Raw genomic sequence first — 21,068 nt, forward strand, 5'->3', positions numbered from 1 at the left:
TCGGGATGAAAAAATGAAAATTTGAAGTTGAAAATATTTTTAAAAAAACAAACTTAATTTTTTTTTCTTTTTGAAGGGGGTGGGGGGCTGATTTGAGGGTAGGGAAAATTATTATTTTTTTGTTGGGGGGTGGTTGGGGGCTGATTTGAGGGTAGGGACAAAATAAATTGATTTTTTCAACAAAAAAATAATTGTAGTTTGAAGTTGGAAGAGAGTTTTGGAAAATGTTTTCCTTAAGTTTTGAAGGGAAGTCATTTTCCTTAAATTTGAGGAAAATGAGTTGATTTGGTAAACATTTAATCCAACCAAACGTGAGAAAATTGGAAAACATTTTCCGGAAAATGTTTTCCTTNAAGTTTTGAAGGGAAGTCATTTTCCTTAAATTTGAGGAAAATGAGTTGATTTGGAAAACATTTAATCCAACCAAACATGAGAAAATTGGAAAATGTTTTCCTTCAGCACACCCTTAGTGGCGACTTGGTCGTCCAATTATTTATTTTTTAAAATTATCTAAATTAAGAATTTAATAATGCCATTTTTATAAAATAAAATCAATCAAAATAAATAGATCTCTCTAAAAAATAGTTATCATTGTTGTTGTGCGCAAATAGTTTCAATGTTTGGAATACTTATTTAATATTAATAATCAGATCTCTAACATTTGTTTATTCAATAATAGGTAATAATAACTTTTAAAATATATTTTAATAAAGAGAATACAAAAAAATTAATAAAAAACAAATATTTTATAATAAATTCCTATGTGATCATCTATTTAGATTGAGGAATGTAAATGATTTTCACCTTGTTAAAAATATATTTTTATATGTGTGAAATTACTATAAATACTTATTTTAGTACTAATAAAGGACCGAATATAGGTTTGATTACTTCTTTACATTTATTAAGAAAATTTTGAATTATATACAAAATTATATAATTAATATGAAATAAAGGATTTTGTGACGACTTTAAGCTGCTACAATAGCTCCACCTTTAGTGGCGACAGTGTCGCTTCAAAAGACCTTCTGCAGCGACAATAGCTCCACCTTTAGTGGCGACAGTGTCGCTTCAAAAGACCTTCTGTACCGACTTCTTATAGGTCGTCATAAATACTTTTCTCATTGATATTTTATTGGAAAAATTATTTCATATTTGTGACCACTTATGGATTGTCGCCACTAGAAATGTCATATGTAATGGTGACTCTTAAGGTCGCCACTAAAACTATCACCTTCTGCAGCAACCATTTTAAGTCGCCCCTAAAACTCCTATTTTGTGGCACCTATATGTGTCGCCACTAAAAGTTTTCACAAAAAATCACATTTCTTTTAGTGACTATACGAAAAGTACTATAAATCGTATTTTTTTGCATATCAATATGATGAAAAAATACATCGTAAAATATTAGTCAAAGTTTATATAGTTTGACTTTAAAAAGGGAAACTATGACAACTAAAAGTGGACGGACATAGTATATGTTAATAACCCACAAGTATATCAACACTTTGGATTCGCAATCGTAGCTAATCAATGTGTTATACATATTTTGATGTTTTGATAACAAACTGAGGGATCTAGTAGAGGGACAAGATCCCCCGAGTGTCTATCGTTCAGGAAAAGTGAATGGACAACAGTTATAAAGTTGTCACGCTTGTTGTGGTAGGTGAGCAAGACAGCTTAGGGGTAGAGCTCAGCCAATGGGAGTTTACTAGGTAATTTTTGTCCATCATATATTGCATATTTTGACAAGAAATAACTTAGTTTTTGCATGACAGAATTTTCAAAAAAGCAAAATCCTCTCTTCGAAGTAAGAATAATCTATCATGAACAACAAGGGACCTAATCGAGTGATCTGCAAAAAAAATTGAGTTGTTAGTTGAAAGTTGTATTGTGTGTTAGTACATTGTAAGATCTATTCCTAAACTATAGAGGAATATAGATCATTTCATTTGTAACCATCATGAAGTTGAGTCCATGGCTAAGAGTAAGTCGTGGTGTGTTTGATTGAAGTTTATGATAACTAGAGGTAGCTAATATACTTGGCAATAGATTTATTTGCTTAGCTTTGTCTTGTACTATAGGTGTTACAAGTTATAGGGTTAACAGTTTAATCATTTATGATTACGGAGTCTGTAGTCACAAGTTACTTGAAGATAATGGAAAGTATTGAGAAATTATGTGTAACAGGTCATGATTTTCTCCTCTTTTTAACATCTTTCAAATATCCATTCATCACAAGTATATATTTCCTTTGCACACAATCTCAACATTAATGGTCTTTCCATCAGCTGGCACATTTTCCATTGTCTCTAATGTTTCAACAACTCAGCTACCATTGATGAATCAGGACGAGTATTTAACGTACAAAGAACCACTCCAGCCATTGGTATTGCAAAATGCAGCTCTTGCATTGATGGTACATTAGGAGCCAAAGTTTCAATCACTTGTTTTTTTATATACCATAAATAAATATAAGTGATACAAGAGCAAATGAAAACAATCATACATCATGTATTAGTCTGCTTGTATTGGCATGTTTGTATGTATCACAGTTCACACGGTATTCATTAATACAACATGTATTCATCGAATACAACATGTATATATCATTTCTCCTCTTTGTTTCATTCTCACTTGCCTCTTTCCTCTTGGTATGAATGATAAATATCCAAACTATAGTTTATAGATTTCTAATTAAGTCCAAAAGTTACTCAATTTATTAAATTCTCTTTTATTTTTATGACATTATATTTATAATATTAATGTTTTGTCAAACATGCATTTCATGATGTTAATATAAATTTTGTACTTTTAGTTTTTGTGATTAGTGTAATTAAAATATAAAATCAATTATTTTTTATAATATTAGTTAAGAACATATGTTTATTAGTTAATATATTTTCAAAAAAATATCTTAAATATTTAATTTAATATCATTTATAAAGGCTCTTATTTGTCTAATATAAATTTTTAATTTTAGATAATTAATTTTAATTTTTAAAATTTAATCTAACCTTATGATTACACTTGTGCAACAAAATAGTACATTGTTAATTACATTGTAGTAACCAAACATGTCAATGTAATTACTAGATTGTGTAATTACTAGGCTGGTAATTACTACCATATATTTTGTGGCTTTGCAAACAGACCCTAAGAGTTTTTAAATAGTTTACTTAAAGAAATATTTAATAACAAATTTTGGTGTTAATCCTAAAGTCCTAAATATATTTTTTTAAATGTGTTAATTAGTTCAAAAGCTTGAGTTTAAAATTCGAATCGACACAAATGAGCTTTGTTTTGAGTGGGTAATATATCAAAATAACAGAAACGTTGAGAAAAGTTTATATCTAAAATTTATGGCGTTTTGGAGAAGATTTAGGATAGTTTTGCATCAAATTTTCAAAACAATGGGACGAAGAAGATGAACATGCACTTGAAATAAAATAATTCTAGTTGTTGAAATCAATTGTGGTTTGTTGGGAATAAAATATAGATCAGATTGTAGTAGTATTTAAAGTTTATTGAAGAAAACTACTTGGGTGCCCATGTATTAAGCTTATTCAAGCTTAAATTTACTTTGATATGAAAGATTTTTGGTACATAGGTCTTGATTGTGGAGAGTGATGGATGAAACTACTATATACGATTTGTGGTGTATCAATTAATGTAGTGATGACAATGTTTCAAGATAGTGAAGAAATTTGGTGTTGTCATAGATGCTCTATCAGTTTGCTATGAAGAAGAAAACAAATTAAAAGTGAGATAAAAATAATAAAGAAAAAAATTCATATATTTATGAAAAAATATTTAAAATAAAATTTTAATACTTATTTTTAGTCTTCACTCTCTCAAAGAAAGTAAAATACACTCATTTTGTCAGGTAAGCATTTAGGGAGGTAATAATTTCAATTTCAAACAGTACGGTGGTGATAGGACCCCCGTGAACTTGAAGTGTGTAATTGAAAATCCGAAAATAGATTAGGCGGCATGTGACTATATTTTTCATAAATTAAATCAGAAAATTGGACATAACTTAACTATCTAATAGACGAAACATTGAAAAATAAATCAAACTTTGAATCGAAAGTATCTAATTTGAACATTTTACTAGAAGTTAAGATTTTCAATTAAAATAGGACTTAGTTTAAATATTCAAATAAAATATTTTGATTTTTTTTTAAAATGACTATATATTAAGCCATTTAAAGAAGGGCAAACTACATAAATCCCATTACTTTAGATCCTAATTACTAGGATTCACCATAGTTTGTAATATTACTTTCTATATTATATTTTGATCACGAGATACATGTATCATTAAAGACGAGATATGTGTATCCAACAGTTTTAAAAGTCAAGATACACAAGTTATTAATTTGAATTAAAGGGGGTGTAACTTATTCCCTTTATTAAAGGAATAACTGATGACAAATTAACAACTCAAACTGATTTACAGGATCCTTGCATATCAATTCTAGCAAGTTTTTCTAAAATAGTGAAATCATAAATCAAAGTAATTCTATAATCCTAAACTTCATCTTCTTCATCAGTTCCTTCTTTGGTAGTAAATGTGAGATATATGTATCATTAACGGTGAGATATGTGTATCCAACAACTTTATAAGCCGAGGTACACGATTTATTAATTTGAATTAAAGACAAGATATGTGTTTTCAACAGTTTTAAAGTGTTTAATTGTGTATTTATTCTGTTAATTAAAGCTTGACGTAATTCTTCCATTTTGATTGAGTCATTCCTAAACTTAGATCTCTTTTCAGCTTGAATATTGGCGGATGAAGACCCTGCAATGAAAAAAATACATAACAAAATCGTTAATGAAAAAACAAACAAAAATAATGTGCGTGAATTGTTATAGAATATGTACCATAAATTGTGAGGTTTTAATGGTATAGTGTAAATGACTTGTTTCCTATTATGTCCTCTTTTAGTTTTTTTTTTTTTCCTTCTAGTAAAGTTTGCAACCACTCATTTGTACAGATAACATAACACTATCAATACTCCAACAGCTTCTAAAAAAATTATTGTACATGTGTGATATTGAATTAGTAAAGAATATACATGTTCAATAAAGTATTTATAAAATTAATCAAATCATAATTCTAATATATTAATGATAAATATGTAACGAGAATTGTTTAGAAAAAAAAAAGAGGTAAGAGAAATATCATAAATTACAGAAAAAATTATAGCTTGTTTGGTCAAATTTCTTGGATTAGCTTATTTTGAAAAAATCTTTTGAAAAAATAATATCTTCAAAAGTACTCTTTGTGTTCCATATTAATTGATCATTATACTAAAAATAGTTGATATTAGTTGCTTACTTTACTAAATTAAAGAATATCTTTTATTATTTCTCAGACCATTTATTTTCTATCAAAAATTTGACCAAACACATCATTTTTTAAAAAAAAAAAAGTTAATAAGCATTTTCGAATAAAAATAAGTTTGGTCAAACAGACTATTAGCATTAGAAAGCGAAATCGGAGATAGACCTTCAAAATTATTTGAAGAAACAATAAAAGGAAAAATCTTCATCGATGACGTAGCACCTGGGCCCCAATTGACCCCACCCATGTGCAATTTGTTGTACATTTTCGGCCCATTAGTCCTCGTCAAAATCAAAGCCCAACCCTAAAAACGAGGCCCCTTTCCTTTTAATTCCCAAAAATTTGATCGGTTGTTTCGTTTTGAGATAAATATTTTTTTTATAAGAATTTATAGACGTTAGAATATAACATAGTAATTTATTAGTTTCTAAGGTGATATTTGTACGAATCTTAGAAATAGAGATAAAATACGAATAATCACCTAAAAAAGAGAAAGATATTTGTGTAACTTAATTAGTCGATAATCTAACTGAACAATCTTTTACAAACACAACTTATGAATTACTAAAAGTAAATTTCTTTTTATTTGCCAAAAAAGTTTAACTGTATATTAACAAATACATAATTTCAATCTGAACAATATTGAAGTGATGATTTGAAAGTGTATTTAAGTAAAATATCATTAATATTTAATCACAAAATCTCAACTTTTAAACTTTTGTTGCTCAAGTAAAGTTCATTTTCAAACATAATTTTAGTTTCCACACCTTTTTTACAAATGCTTTATCTACCTTCAGCTAACATATTTTGTAATATTTAAGGTATAGGGATTAGTAGACACCTAAATAATGAAATCTTGGATGAATGAAATGCCATAAGCAAATAAGGTTTGAAGGCGTAAGTTTGATAGATGTTCTATTTTAATGATATATAAATTATATTCGTCAATTCATATTAAATAGAAATTAAAATCGCAAAAAATTCATATATAAGTATAATTAAATACTTGACTGATAATTTTGCTTATATATATATGTTAGTTTTTAAGGTTGATCTAACTTAAATTTATCGTACAATTTGCGAATGCATGTTAGGTTGAGTCACATCGAATGACGTGAGTCTTGTGCGCAAGATTCTCACAAATAATTTTGAGAAAGATTTGATTGAAAATCGATCAACATTCGCCTCATTAAAAGGGATTATAAATTTAGTTGAGTGTAAAGCTTATATTCACTATTAAGAAAGGTGCTTATTACTTGTACATATTGACTGCCTAATTCTTTTTTATATTATTACAAATAATATTTAACAAAAGATAGCACAACATATTAGACTCTATTAAGAAAGGAGTTTATTACTTGTACATAACGACTGCCTAATTTTTTTAAAGTATTATTACAAATAATATTTCATTAAAGATAGCACAACATATTGATAAGTTAAGCATTTGCATATTATCAATTTATCATAGTGTTCAAGTCAACTTTTACGTATCTCAACTAATTCTATGAGATGAATGTCAAAAATAGAATAGAGGAAAAAAATCATCTAATATATTCTTGTCTCCGCTAAATTTTAAACTTAAAATATCAAAATTCTTAATTACTTTATTAATTACTAGATCAAACGCTTAATACTTAACCATTTGCATTTCTCATTAGGTAATCAACCTACAATGATTATCAATAAAGGCAGCTCAGTAATTCACGTCTCCTTATCTCTTCCAACTACAAGGGCCCCCTTTTCTAACACACACATCAAAGCTTACTTCTTACCCTACAAACTTCTATTCACCTAAATAGTACTATTTCGGATCGTGAATTATTTGAGAATTCTTTTACAGTTTAAAATAAGTGAATTATTAAATTTTAGAAAGTTGTTAGTAATTTTTTCATGTTTATCATTTATCTAATGAAGTTCTTAACTGTTTAAATTTTCTAAGAAAATAGTTAGAGAATAAAAACAAAAACATAGTGAAATGTAGTCTTTTTTTTTCAAAATATTTTTCTTAAAAAGTATGTCATATCCCCAACAATTCATGTAATATGAACTAAAGGGAGAATTTCCTTTGTTTTTATTTTACTTTGTATTTATATTTAAAAAATAGATATTTTACTTTACTTGTTCATTTTAGCAAACTAAGAGAGTTTTGATTTTTTTTTTTATACTAAATCTTAAATAACTATATAAAATGATAATAATTAAATTTAGAGTTCAACAATAACATATCTAGTAAAATTTTACAAATAGATTATGATGAGGATAAAGTGTATGCATTAACAAGAATGTGTTCATTAAGGTATGTAGATCAAATTTAGAGTTACAAAGTATCAATTGTAAAGATAGTTGATAAAAGAGATCACTAATTAAAATTTTACCAATGGATGTGTATTATTTCTTGAACCAGAATCAAGTAATATGAAATGGAGAAAATACTCTCCCCTCTTAATTTAAATGTTTTCCTTTCTTTTTTTGATTTATACAAAAATTCTATTTTTCTATATTTAGTACTTATAAGTTTTTTAATTACAACTTATAACATGACAAGTTTAGGACTACAAAACTTTAAGAACTATACATATTTATAATTTAAGACCTCAAATTTAAAAATCTCTCTTTATTTCTTAAATTTTAAATCCAATCAAACCAAGGGCTTATTTGATTCGAAATAAAAATTTAGAATGTATTTGCTACGGAAAAAAATATTTTTTAATGTAAGTTGAAATAAAATAAATAAATTTTATAAATAATATTTTATATAAGTATCTCATTGTCACCTTTTAACACACCCCACTCCCAAGGCACATGTAGAGTATCAAAATTGAATTATTTGAACAATTTTTTTCATGTGGATCATAAATTTAGGTGTTAAAATATACGAGAAGTGCAATAAATAGTAGATGGTGTGAATCTATAATTTTAATAATACAGTGGGTTCAATGCTATAAAAATGTTTCCCTTTCCCTACCCCACCCATTACCCTTTCTGCTTGCCTTTATTGTAATGGGTCAAATTTTTTAAATTAGATAAAATTGAATAAAAATATTTTTAGTTAATAATTTGTTTAAAGATATTTTTATTGTCAATAATTTGATTCAAATATACCCATATTAATGTGTAATAAGTCAAAAATGTCCCTTTTTTAAATAAATATTTTTCTTTTTAAATATATTTTTATTGATAATTTTTTTTGTTTGAAAATGATTCTCCTACTTCAATTCGTAAAAACTAAGAAACAAAAATATTTTTATTTTATTAGGAATTATTTATTGTTATCTAAATAAAAATTATGATCGGGTTACTATGATCTTATATATGTGTGAACTATATTATTAGTTAAAAAGGTACATGACGTTAATCTATCTGAATCATTGAAATGAGATTAAGAAGAAAAAAAATTATTTTCTACTTATTTATTAGTTAAAGTGATTTTAAATTTTAAAAAACAAGAATTGAGTTTTTTGGTAATAATATTTTTATTAGGAATAGAATATGTTTAAAAATAAAAAAAATAAAATACTGATATATTTATTAAGAGAAGGGCATTTTTGCTCATTAAGTAACTATAGAGGTATTTTGGACCAAACTGTTAGTAGTATGGATGTTGTATTTCTGGATCACATTATTAACTGAGGACACTTGATTTAATTTCACATAGTTTAAAGATAATTTTTTACTTTTTTTTTAATTTTACAATTTCTATTTACTTTCTTTTTTTCCTTTTTCACTTGTTGAGTTTTGCTTCATCTCCAAATCCAAATTGAATTAGATTCATTTAATTTTTAAATAATAAATTTCAAATATTAAAACATTATAGGAAAATAGTATGAATTGAAATATTTTTTCATATTAATATGATAAGAAAATACATATAAAATTATTAATAAAAAATCATATAATTTGACTCTCGAACAATAAAACTAAACAAATTAAATAGAGCGAACAAAGAAAGTATCAAATACCAGAAAATAAATTTTAAAAAATTAACACTAATATTTTCCTTTAATTCAACTTATGATATTTGAATAAATAATCACTAGACTAGTAATACTCGGATGAGACCTACCTGAAAATAATGTAGGCATTCAAACTATGAAGGTTAACGCTTTAAATGTTTACATAAATTTAGATATATATTAATGTACAAAATTTTATTTTTAAAAAATAACTATTCAAATTTTTACATAAAAGTACTAAAAATCGTGATTTAATATAGTTAAAAATATTTTTATGAAAAAACAAAATTCAGTTCGTTAAAATGGTGATTAAAGTACCGATAGGTTTTATCTTTTGTGACAAAAAGAAGAAGTTTCAATGGGTTAAAATAAAGAAACCCACCCATTCAAATAAATGAAATAGAAAATTGTACTGTCCGTTTGACTCATGAATGATTTATGAAGGTATTTTTAAACAGACATAATTATTATGCAATGAATAATAACTCAAAAATTGTTGTTTTCTATGTGTCATTTCATGAAACATTCTCTTTTAATTAATTAAAAAAAAGAATAATATCTTTTTAAATATTTAAAAACTCTTTAATTTTTGAAGTTTTTATTTTTACACTTAAAGCATGCTTGGTACGAAGAAAAATGTTATTTGAAAAATAAATAAAATTTTTAATTATTTTTTTGTTTTTGGTAAATAAGCAAAGACATATTATTTCAAGAATATTCATATATAATCTAGCAAAACAATATAATATTGAGATGGTGTGGGGTTCAGAGGTGGCGGGGTAGGGATGGTCAAGGAGTCAGGGTCAGAGGTATAGGTATTCGGATACCCTCCGTCATACTTTTGGGATATTGGTGCCCTTATTGTCAAAAAAGTAGAGCATATATACCATTTATACTAACAGATATACACGTGTCATAATCTTATACACCAACCCGACATTTATTAAATATCGAATTGATGAATAAGATTGCGCCACGTCCACGAATGTTTTGACAGAGGTATATGTATACTATTTACGATAGTTCGAAGTGTATTTATCCATTTTCCCAACTAATTAACATATTATGATAATAAGAGTAAATTCAACATTTGAATATTATGAGTTTTCAAATCAAATGTATTTATAAAGTTAACAAAAAAAATATCAATTTTTCATAAATCAACATGTAAGGCTTTAGACGTGTCGTATAACAAGGTTCTAATAAAAAAATTAAGCAACTTTATGGTCAAATTTATCAAGATTTTTTATTAGTTACTACTTTATTTTATATTTATATTTATAGATCATTGAGAAGTCTAGGGAGCGATAACCTTCTTAGATGAGGGAGGTTTGATTATTTTTATTTTTTAGAAGCGGCTAGAAGTTCTGTTTTTTTTATTTTTTATTTTTTTTATAATTCATATTATATATTTAAAAATTATGTAAATAATACTATAAATTGCAACAATTAACATCTTGAAATATTTAAAAGATATTTACAAAATTTGTTTCACTCTCAAAATTATATCCGTGCCACAAAAATGACATAAAGAAAGTAACATATATTATTTGAAAATGACGTAAAAAGTACTATAAATCACAGTAATCAACAATTGAAAATATTAAAAGGTATATAAAAAATTCGTCTAACTCCCAAAGTTCTATTGGTACCACATAAAATGAGATAGATGAAGTAACATGTATTATTTGAAATGACGCAAAAAGTATTATAAATCACAATAATTAACAACTTAAAATTGAAAGACATTTTTTTGACTAACTCTCGAATTCTATTAATGCCACATAAACTGAACAAAACAACTTTATTATTTGAAAATTACATAAATATGTATTATAATTTATAATTATAATAAGTAACAATTTAAAATATTTTAAATTATTTTAAAATTACATAAAAAATAATATAAATCATAATAATTAATAACTTAAAGTATTTTAAAACCATAAAAAAATTTAAATGCTCCAAATTTCATTTATATTATATAAATTGTGACCAAGAAATGGAGTAACATATATTAAGCCCACGGTGGTAGCACCAATTGTATTAATCCATCTATTTTTATTTATATGTCGTTCTTACTAAAAATAGATGATTTTTAATATTTGTTATTTCACAAAATCAATGCATAAATAACACTATTTTTATCTTTGAGAGTTATTAGTTTGGACTCTGGATAGTATGAATTTGATAAACATAAGAAAACTAAATGATTAATTTATGTCTATTGGTCAATTTCATTAATCAAAATAAATTAATTTATATTCATTTATTAAAAATTTGACTTTAAGAGAATGCTAAATAAGAATATATGGTAAATTTATATAGTTTTTTAAAGGATGTGAAATCTAAAATAGTGACATATAAATAAAAACGGAAGAGTATTATACAAAAATGGTGTATTGGCAATGATGGATTTTTATATGACTATGGTTTGTTTTAATAATTCAGAATTGGAAAGGAGTGTGAAGGAACAGTTCCCAAACTTAGCAGCATTTCACAATCTTCACTTCCTTAAATTCTTGGGGTCCCTTTTCCTATTTCTCTTTCCTTCTTTCTTCTGTAGCTTTCAATATGTGAAAAGAAAATCCAATCAACTCAAAAAATAAAGAAAAAAAAAGGAAAAAAGTACAGCTTAAGAGATCTACTGAATAGCCTACTTGAGCTCTCACTCACTCTGTAGAGCAGTAGAGATCTTGAAGTAACCAAAAAGTTGTTTCTCTTACTACTGTTACTGTTGCTCTTTAAGGGTTTCTAGTTTGTTTAACTTCAAGATCTGTGGTTCAGTTGCTTCTGCAGTTTATTTGAAGAAAAGGGTCTTTAGGGTTTGTGTTGTTTCTTGATTTTGAAGTGACTAATTGAAGATCTGGGACAAGTATGAAGCAGCTGTTGATGGTGGTGTTTAGTTGTGGAACTGGGTTTGGATGAGTGAAAATATGGTTTCTTGTTTCTTGGTTTTTGCTTGGGGTGGGGGGGTGGGGGTGGGGGTTGTACTAGCAAAGTTTTGATTTTTTTGGAGTTTTTGCTTTCTGGGGTTGCTCTTTTTTGGTTTAACTAGTGAAAAGTAAGTTGCTTGATAGGAGTTTTGTTGATTTGCTGAAATGAGGGTATCATCATCTGGGTTCAATCCTCAGCAAGAAGAAGGTTTGTTTGTTGTTATTTCTTGTTTTGGTGAACTTGAAGTGAAGCATTATTTGCAGTCATTAATGAGCATATTTCATATTTTTATATTTAATTATAGCAGCAGGGGAGAAGAAATGCTTGAATTCAGAGCTGTGGCACGCGTGTGCAGGACCCCTAGTTTCGCTTCCACCTGTAGGAAGCAGAGTTGTGTATTTTCCTCAAGGGCATAGTGAGCAGGTTAGTATTAGATATTGTGGTTCACATTGTGGCTCATTTAAGTTGAGGTGTTTGATATGGTTTAATTTCTTCATGTGATGTTTTGTAAAGCTTGCACTTCTACTTTTGGTTGTTTATTGGTGGCTAAATATAGTATGCTGCTGTTTTTGTCCATAAGCCATTGAATTCTCTTAAATTTTTTAGCAAACTGAGTTTTTTGAGACATTCTTCCTGTTTTAGCTTTAAGTAGCTCCAGAGTTATTCATATGATATGAAACATGGATCTGAGTTTTGGACGCCATTTACAGGTTGCTGCCTCAACCAACAAGGAAGTAGATGCTCATATCCCTAATTATCCTGGTTTACCGCCTCAACTAATTTGTCAGCTTCACAACCTGACAATGCATGTAAGTTTGTTTTATGGCTGTGATGTGATATTTATGTATCTTTCTGTTGCAATGTATTCTAAACAGTTATTAAATTACAGGCAGATGTTGAGACTGATGAAGTATATGCTCAAATGACATTGCAGCCACTAAGTCCAGTATGTCACTTCCTATCTTTTCGAATCAGTTTTAGTAATAATCTTCTGCTAATGGACTTACTCTATGTAGCAAGAACAAAAGGACGTGTGCCTGCTACCAGCAGAACTTGGCATCCCGAGTAAACAACCAACCAACTATTTCTGCAAAACTTTGACGGCAAGTGACACCAGTACTCATGGTGGATTCTCTGTCCCTCGCCGAGCAGCAGAAAAAGTTTTCCCCCCTCTTGTAGGTCCCTTTAACAGAACCCATCAGCATTATGTTTTTCTTTTCCTTTTCTTTTTGGTCTTTTCTTTGTTATGTGTCATCAGCATTGGATTCTGTAGTATCCCTCTAGTGCTCAATGGTGTTCAACAATCTCATGATGAATGTTCTTTCTCTTTTCAGGATTACTCTCAGCAGCCACCCTGTCAAGAGTTGATTGCAAAAGATCTCCATGGGAATGAATGGAAATTCCGGCATATTTTTCGCGGTGAGTTTCTGTGCAATCTGGAGCTTAAAGGGAGTGGTAGTGTTTCGGTAGTTGGTACCATGATCCAACTGCACCTGAATGAAAAGCAAATTCAAGCACGGGATTAGGGTTTTTGGTCTACTGCAGTATATGAACTTTAAAGTCACAACATTGAGCTGAGATGTTTATATCCTCATCATAATTACTGACTTGTCCTTCCAATTCAAACCCAAAAGAATATCTGCAGAGAGGGAGAGAGAGAGAGTAGGCCAGTGGATGAGTGACTTTAGTTCTGGGGAAGCCAATTTTCTTGACTAGTGAGGCTGTCAGTACGACACCTCATGCAGGGGCAATTTCCTCTTTTACCTTGTCAATTTAGCTTCCAAAGCCTTAAAGGCCCGACAAGAAGATGAAAATGCAAGCGGTTCTGATATCTGGTTCCTTAAATGTTAACTTTTTTCTGTTTTTGTTGTTTGGGAGGGGTTGGCCGGTATTGAAATCACATGTGAGTGTGTGAAGAGGTTCTAGATTGTATTTCTGAGCAATTTAGTTGGATGGTTCTTGGCTAATTTTAAGGCAAGAGAAGGCACTGGAGCTTAGTTGCATGCATTACATCTTTGCTAACACTTATGGTCCTTTAAAGGCATTTAGCCCGGAAGTTACCAGGGATGAGACATACTCTGGTAAAATGAACTAAAGATGTTATATTAGTAAGCCTTTTAAAATCAGACTGAAGCAACTATACTGAATCTAATGACTAGTGGAGCTGCTCTTGATGATTTAGGGGCCTTGAGAAATTCTACTTTACCTGTTTCAGCTTTTTGCATCTCTTATTTTGAGGTGGAGGGAGTGATTTTAAAATCTGCAAACTCTTTGGTTGCATGTTTTCATTTATGAAAATGGGCATAAGCATTACCTGCACTAATTGGTTGCTCATGTTTAGGACAACCGAAGAGGCATCTATTGACAACCGGATGGAGTGTGTTTGTGAGTGCAAAGAGACTTGTTGCAGGAGATGCAGTCATCTTTATCTGGTATAAGATTCAGTCCTAATATTTCCTCATAAGATTCAGCTCCAACATCCGGAACTTTCAAATGATTTATATTTTTCTCAGATAAATTGCATATGTATTTTTAGCGCAGAATCACATTTGACCATATTAGTTGGATATTTGCAATTGAAGGAACTCACTCTCATATCTCCCACTCAAATGAGAATCTTCAAAAATTTAGAATTGATTTCAATCTTTTTACGTCAGTAGCTTTTATCTGTGGACCTGCATCATTTTCTTTTTTGGATAAAGATAGCTGTGAACCTGCATCACGTATTGTGTGGTTTAACAGTAATTAGTTGGATAATCATTTGCAATTGAAGGAACTCACTCTCATTTCTCCCACTCAATTCGTGAGGATTTTATCTTTGCTCAAGTACTGCACCTTTTATCAGGAACGAAAACAATCAATTGCTTTTGGGGATTCGACGGGCTAATCGTCCTCAAACTGTCATGCCTTCTTCAGTCTTGTCAAGTGATAGCATGCACATTGGTCTCCTAGCTGCAGCGGCTCATGCAGCTGCAACTAATAGCCGCTTTACAATATTTTATAATCCAAGGTAAAAGTTGTTCCTTTTGTTTCATTTGCTAACAAAGTTGAGTCACATTTTACCTTTTAGTTGCATAATTTCAGGGCCAGCCCATCAGAGTTTGTCATACCTCTGGCCAAGTATGCTAAAGCAGTGTATCATACTCGAATATCTGTTGGTATGAGGTTCCGGATGCTGTTTGAAACAGAAGAATCAAGTGTCCGTAGGTAGGTCTTATCTTCTTGGACTTCCGCGTACTATTTAAAGTATTTGAATGAAAAGTTGACTTGCAGAGCCAGGTTTCTAGTAAAAGGGAGGTACATCTATGTGAAAAGGGAAGACTTTGGTGGGTAGTTAAAAAACATTTGTTAGAGCTTGGGTTTGAAGGCACACTATGCTAAGGTGCCTTCCTGAAGTTTTAGCTGATTTGGAGGCAGGGAAAGCTCTTGTAGGAAGAGAAAACAAACTTAGGAGATCAAAATCTGAGCTATTGTCTCCTCTCCTACCAAACAAAGATATCCAAGTACTTATACTGTAGTACGCTTACATGCAAAACCTAAATAGTACTATATTAATTGGGTGACTTTTCGATCATGTTTTAACAGTGTCCTATTTCCGAGAAAATAATGGATATGGTCTTGGAGGAAATCTGCTTGTTTATAGAAAGATAGGCCCTTGTATCTTATCTCTTTTGAATACATGGAATGACTTGTGATGTCTAGTTGAACTTTCAAAAGCAATTCTTTGTCGACGGGCTGATTTCAGGATTGTTGGATCATATCAGTAGAAGGATAGGTTATATTAGCCCATCAACAAAGAATTGCTTTTGGAAGTTCAATCAATCATTCATGTATTCATAAGAGGTAAGATAGTAAGGACCCGCTTTTCTATAAACAAGAAGATTTCCTCCAAGACCATATCCATTATTTTCCAGAAAAAAAATTTAACACTTAATTTAAGGGCCAGCCGTAAACATATGCCTAACTAATGGAAAAAAGTACTGGAGTGGAAAATTTTCATATATTGCAACCCTTTTTGAGAAAAAGACACCAGATACATGCCAAAATGCTTAGTTCTCTAGTCTTAACCTCTCTGATTTGAGTTTATAATGAAGAACATAACCAAGCTTAAGTAAAGATTTTTGAGTTCATTATGAAGGATGCACTGGAGGTGCCAAATATGGCTGTTTGGTTCGTCTACTTAAATAAATGTCTTTCTTTGCCTTGGGAATACCAAATTTCTTGAAAACTTTGTTAGTATTTCAAAATTTTCATGCAACCAGTGGAAAATTGATTCTGACCTACTCCAAGTTCCCTCAATTCTCTCTCTCTCACTCACTCACATACACACATACACACACATGCACATTTTAATCATTTTAATATGTTTGGATTTAGGTACATGGGAACAATTACTGGCATCAGTGATTTAGATCCTGTTCGTTGGCCAAATTCACACTGGCGGTCTGTGAAGGTTAGTTTTATAACTGGTGGCCATTTGTATAAACTATAAAATAATAGATAAACTAAATGCTACTGTATCTTAGCATAAATTATAATTTTTCATGCGCCTTCTGGTACCTTCTGTATATAAATTATAATCTTTTGTAACTGTTCCTGTTGCAGGTTGGATGGGATGAATCAACTGCTGGAGAGAGGCAGCCCAGAGTTTCTCTGTGGGAAATTGAACCTCTGACAACATTTCCTATGTATCCTTCTCCTTTCTCCCTTAGGCTAAAGCGGCCTTGGCCATCTGGACTACCTTCTCTCCCTGGTAAGGTTTCTCCTTGCTTTTGTTGCCCAGGGAGACAAAATAAAATTTGGTTGTGTTCTAAATTTCAGTGGCTGTTTACCTCTCATTCACTCAGGTTTCCCAAATGGTGATATGACTATGAATTCTCCACTCTCATGGCTGCGTGGTGACATGGGAGATCAAGGGATGCAGTCGCTTAATTTCCAGGGATTTGGTGTTACTCCGTTTATGCAACCAAGAATGGATGCTTCTATGTTAGGTTTGCAACCTGACATTCTGCAAACAATGGCAGCACTAGATCCATCGAAACTTGCAAATCAATCCCTTATGCAGTTCCAACATAGTATTCCTAACAGTTCAGCGCCTTTGTGTCAGAGTCAGATGTTGCAGCCTTCTCATTCACAGCAAAATCTGATCCAAGGCTTTTCAGAAAACCACTTAATATCTCAGGCGCAGATGCTTCAGCAGCAATTGCAGCGCCGTCAAAATTTTAATGATCAACAGCAATTGCTGCAGCCACAGCTTCAGCAGCACCAAGAAGTGAGCTCGCAGTTTCAACATCAACAGCAAACTAAGACCATCTCCGGTCTCTCTCAGATGGCTTCAGCCACGCATCCCCATCTTTCTCATTTGCAAGTCCTAAGTTCAACTGGTTCCCCGCAAACCTTTTCTGATATACTGGGTAACCATGTCAATGCATCTAGTAATTCTAATATGCAAAGTCTGTTGAGTTCATTTTCCCGTGATGGAGCATCTACTGTCCTGAACATGCATGAAACTCACCCTCTAGTGTCTTCGTCCTCATCATCAAAGCGAATTGCTCTAGAATCTCAGCTCCCTTCTCGGGTTACTCCATTTGTGGTGTCCCAGCCTGAGGATGTGATAGCGCACAATACTAAGGTCTCAGATCTTTCCTCTTTGCTGCCACCTTTTCCTGGCAGAGAATCGTTTTCTGATTATAGAGGAGTAGAAGATAGCCAAAGCAATGCACTCTATGGATTTACAGACTCTTTGAACATACTGCAGACCGGTATGTCCAACATGAAGGGTAGTAGTGGTGATAATGGATCTTTATCTATTCCTTATGCTACCTCTACCTTCACAAGTACTGTGGGCAATGAGTATCCCCTTAACTCAGACATGACAGCTTCAAGTTGTGTAGATGAATCAGGTTTCTTGCAGTCCTCCGAAAATGGGGACCAAGCAAACCCAACTAATAGAATCTTTGTGAAGGTGAGCTTATAAGCTTGTTTGATATACAACTCATTCTTTGTTTTCTGAATTGCATGGGCTAACACTCTGTTTAGTTTAAAAGCTTTTAAAGAGGGAATGCTCTGCGTGTTATGTTGTTTCTCACGGCATGTGTTTGGCAGGTTCAAAAATCAGGGTCCTTTGGACGGTCACTCGATATCTCCAAATTTAGCAGCTATCACGAACTTCGAAGTGAGCTTGCTCGCATGTTTGGGCTAGAAGGCTTGTTGGAGGACCCTGAGAGATCAGGCTGGCAGCTTGTAATTGTTGACCGAGAGAATGATATCCTCCTCCTCGGTGACGATCCTTGGCAGTAAGAATTTGATCACTTCTTTTCTTTTACAAGCTTTCCACTACAACCTGTCTCTCTCCCCCTGCCCGGAGTCTCTTTATATTTTTTTCCCGTTTTGTGGGGAGTAGGGGCAGGTCAAATTATAGCTCTTGACTCCCCGTCTCTTTCCCCCTGCACCGAGCTCCCTTTTGGCCATAGATTTTGAAGTTGAAATTTGAAAATTTGAATTTTTAAAGTTCTGTTTGGACGTGCATTTTACTTGAAAAAAATATGTTTGAAGTTTTGCAAGAGGAAGGCCAGTTTTTGAGAACTTGAACATATTTGAAGATAAATTTTCAAAAACTACTCCCAAAATCTATGGCAGCATAGTTTCAAATTGCGAGTTTTTGGATATATATGACATATTCATCTTGCCATCTATTTAAATCAGTCTTTTGTTATGCTGACTCCAATGAATTATGGGGGATCAAGGTTCAAATCCTAGCAGAGGTGGCAAAAAGTTGGTGATTTCTGTTCATTGGTCAGTCTCGATGGATAGAATTATCCATTCATTGTCTGTGGAAGATAGTAGGTACCTGATATATTAGTTGAGGTGCATATAAGATGGCCAATGCAATTGTTATTGCAAAAGGAAAAAAGAGACGCTTGATTTTACATGTCAATCCCTATCATATCGGCTATATGAATCCTCTCTATCCATTTCATTTTGAAATTCTTCATTGCTAAGTGACATCTCAAGAATCTTTTTCAGAACAAGCAAAGTATTAGTTACTTTATGCTGGGTTTTAAAGCATTTTTCAGCTTCCACAGATTGGTTTTTCTGTTAGCCATTCAAAGATTAACATTAGAATACTTTTTGGCGCGAGTATTATTAGGCTTAATATACTCAAGTTCCGTGGGCCAATTGTTGACATTTTGTACGACACATTATCATATCTCACTTATCTATGTCAGCAATTTTCTTTACACCTGATATATATGCACTGCATTTTTTTTCTTTTGATGAGTATATCTACCACTTTGGATAATATTTGCACTTAGATGTATATTTTACTCCACACGTCTGTTTATTTTAGTATATCTAGTTCTTCCAAGTTTTGACCCATCTCTATCTTGCTTTAGGGAGTTTGTGAACAATGTTTGGTACATCAAGATACTTTCTCCACATGAAGTGCAGCAGATGGGGAAAGAGGGACTTGATCTTCCAAATGGCGTCCAAGTGCAGACACAGACGCTTCCTGGCAATGCCAATGGATGTGATGACTATATGAACCAGAAGGGCTCCCGAAATACTATGAACGGGATACCGTTGGGGTCACTTGACTACTAATGACCATTAGTGTGACCTGCCTAAGGTAATTGTACTATATAGTTGCTGTTGCCCTTGGTTAATGTCTGCAAATTTTTTGTACCCTGTTGTGTCTTTAAGTGTCATGGATCTTTTCTACCTAAAGACAAGGGCCAAGTCTCATTTGTAGCTTGTTATCCCAGATAAGTACAATGTAAATTATAATATTTTATTATTGATAAAGACTGGAACTACCTTCTAGTGATCAACTGCAGACATGTCAAGTTTGCTAATGTTCTCAAGTCTCATTTTTCTAGTATGAAAATCTTACCTCCCCGTTTCAATTTGTTTGTCTTAATTTCTTGTTTTGTCGGATTCAAAAAGTATCTCTCTTTTGCCAATTCAATTTTTTATATGATATGTTTAAAATCACAAGATTAAAAAAATCATTTGGTACATTCTACGGAAAACAAATCCATTGAAGTCCCATAAGTGGAATTTAGGGAGGCAGAGTGTACAAATTTTACCCTTACCTTCGTAGAGATAGATAGATGGACTCTTTTTGAAAGACTCTGTTGAGTAATGCATATTAGAGCAGTTATAAGGAATATACAAAAGTACTACTTAGTTTAATTTATAAAATTCTAAGTTTACTTTATTTTATTAAATTTCGTGTGAAGTGAAAATCAGATAAGTTCAAAAAATATTGATAAGATATTCTTTTGTAAGAATGACAAAACTATTTTATTCTTTCACAAGTATTCTTTGATTAAAGAAGTGAAGGAACGAAGGATTTCGAATAAAAATGAAGTTAAGAATTCATAAAATTATCAAGAATAAAATAACAAAATATTTGGTCTAGTAATTACATCAAAGTCCTTTATTGGTGAAGTGTATAATTTATTGAAGAATGTATTGTAGGGTCCTCTTACTTTTGATTTAGCTGGATGCAGCTGTTTTCTATTCACCAAATGCATGGAGACACACTCGTCTTTGTCACATACTCACATTATAGGACTGATAGCACTAAATGCTACTATGACATGTTAAAATTAGCTCATAAAAATATAACTTATTTAATTTGTTCAAGTTTGGATATATAAATCTATGACCATAATAATTCAGTTCATCTTAAAATTAGGTTGATTGTAGTTCTAATTGATCTATGATAAAACCTTATTAACACATTTTTCAAAAAGATATTCCTTTCGTTTTAATTTGCTTGGATGACATGTTAAGGATCATAAGATTAAATAATA

General features: G+C 31.0%; 1 protein-coding gene across 2 annotated transcripts; it reads left to right on the forward strand.

The window, feature by feature from the left end:
- The first annotated feature begins 11,759 nt into the window (after window positions 1-11,759).
- Window positions 11,760-20,051, forward strand: LOC125875642 (auxin response factor 6-like). Of its 2 annotated transcripts, none has more exons than XM_049556642.1 (14): window positions 11,760-12,453; window positions 12,551-12,669; window positions 12,957-13,055; window positions 13,136-13,192; window positions 13,263-13,421; window positions 13,581-13,665; window positions 14,588-14,678; window positions 15,092-15,256; window positions 15,331-15,453; window positions 16,624-16,699; window positions 16,852-16,999; window positions 17,094-18,211; window positions 18,352-18,542; window positions 19,644-20,051. In XM_049556642.1, the coding sequence occupies exons 1-14, from the start codon at window positions 12,411-12,413 to the stop codon at window positions 19,849-19,851; spliced, it is 2,682 nt and encodes an 893-aa protein (XP_049412599.1). In that variant the 5' UTR covers window positions 11,760-12,410; the 3' UTR covers window positions 19,852-20,051. The 2 variants fall into 2 exon arrangements, with proteins under 2 accessions (XP_049412599.1, XP_049412600.1); XM_049556643.1 differs by having other exon boundaries at window positions 12,554-12,669.
- The last annotated feature ends 1,017 nt before the right edge of the window (window positions 20,052-21,068 follow it).

Source organism: Solanum stenotomum, chromosome 9 (genome assembly GCF_019186545.1).
Source record: "Solanum stenotomum isolate F172 chromosome 9, ASM1918654v1, whole genome shotgun sequence".
NCBI lineage: Eukaryota > Viridiplantae > Streptophyta > Magnoliopsida > Solanales > Solanaceae > Solanum > Solanum stenotomum.

Excerpts from the sequence above, each read along its gene's own strand:
- LOC125875642 (XM_049556642.1), top strand. The coding sequence starts at position 12,411 with ATGAGGGTATCATCATCTGGGTTCAATCCTCAGCAAGAAGAAG. Across the intron at positions 13,193-13,262 it reads CATTGCAGCCACTAAGTCCA|CAAGAACAAAAGGACGTGTG; the intron begins GTATGTCACTTC and ends TACTCTATGTAG. Across the intron at positions 16,700-16,851 it reads CACACTGGCGGTCTGTGAAG|GTTGGATGGGATGAATCAAC; the intron begins GTTAGTTTTATA and ends TTCCTGTTGCAG.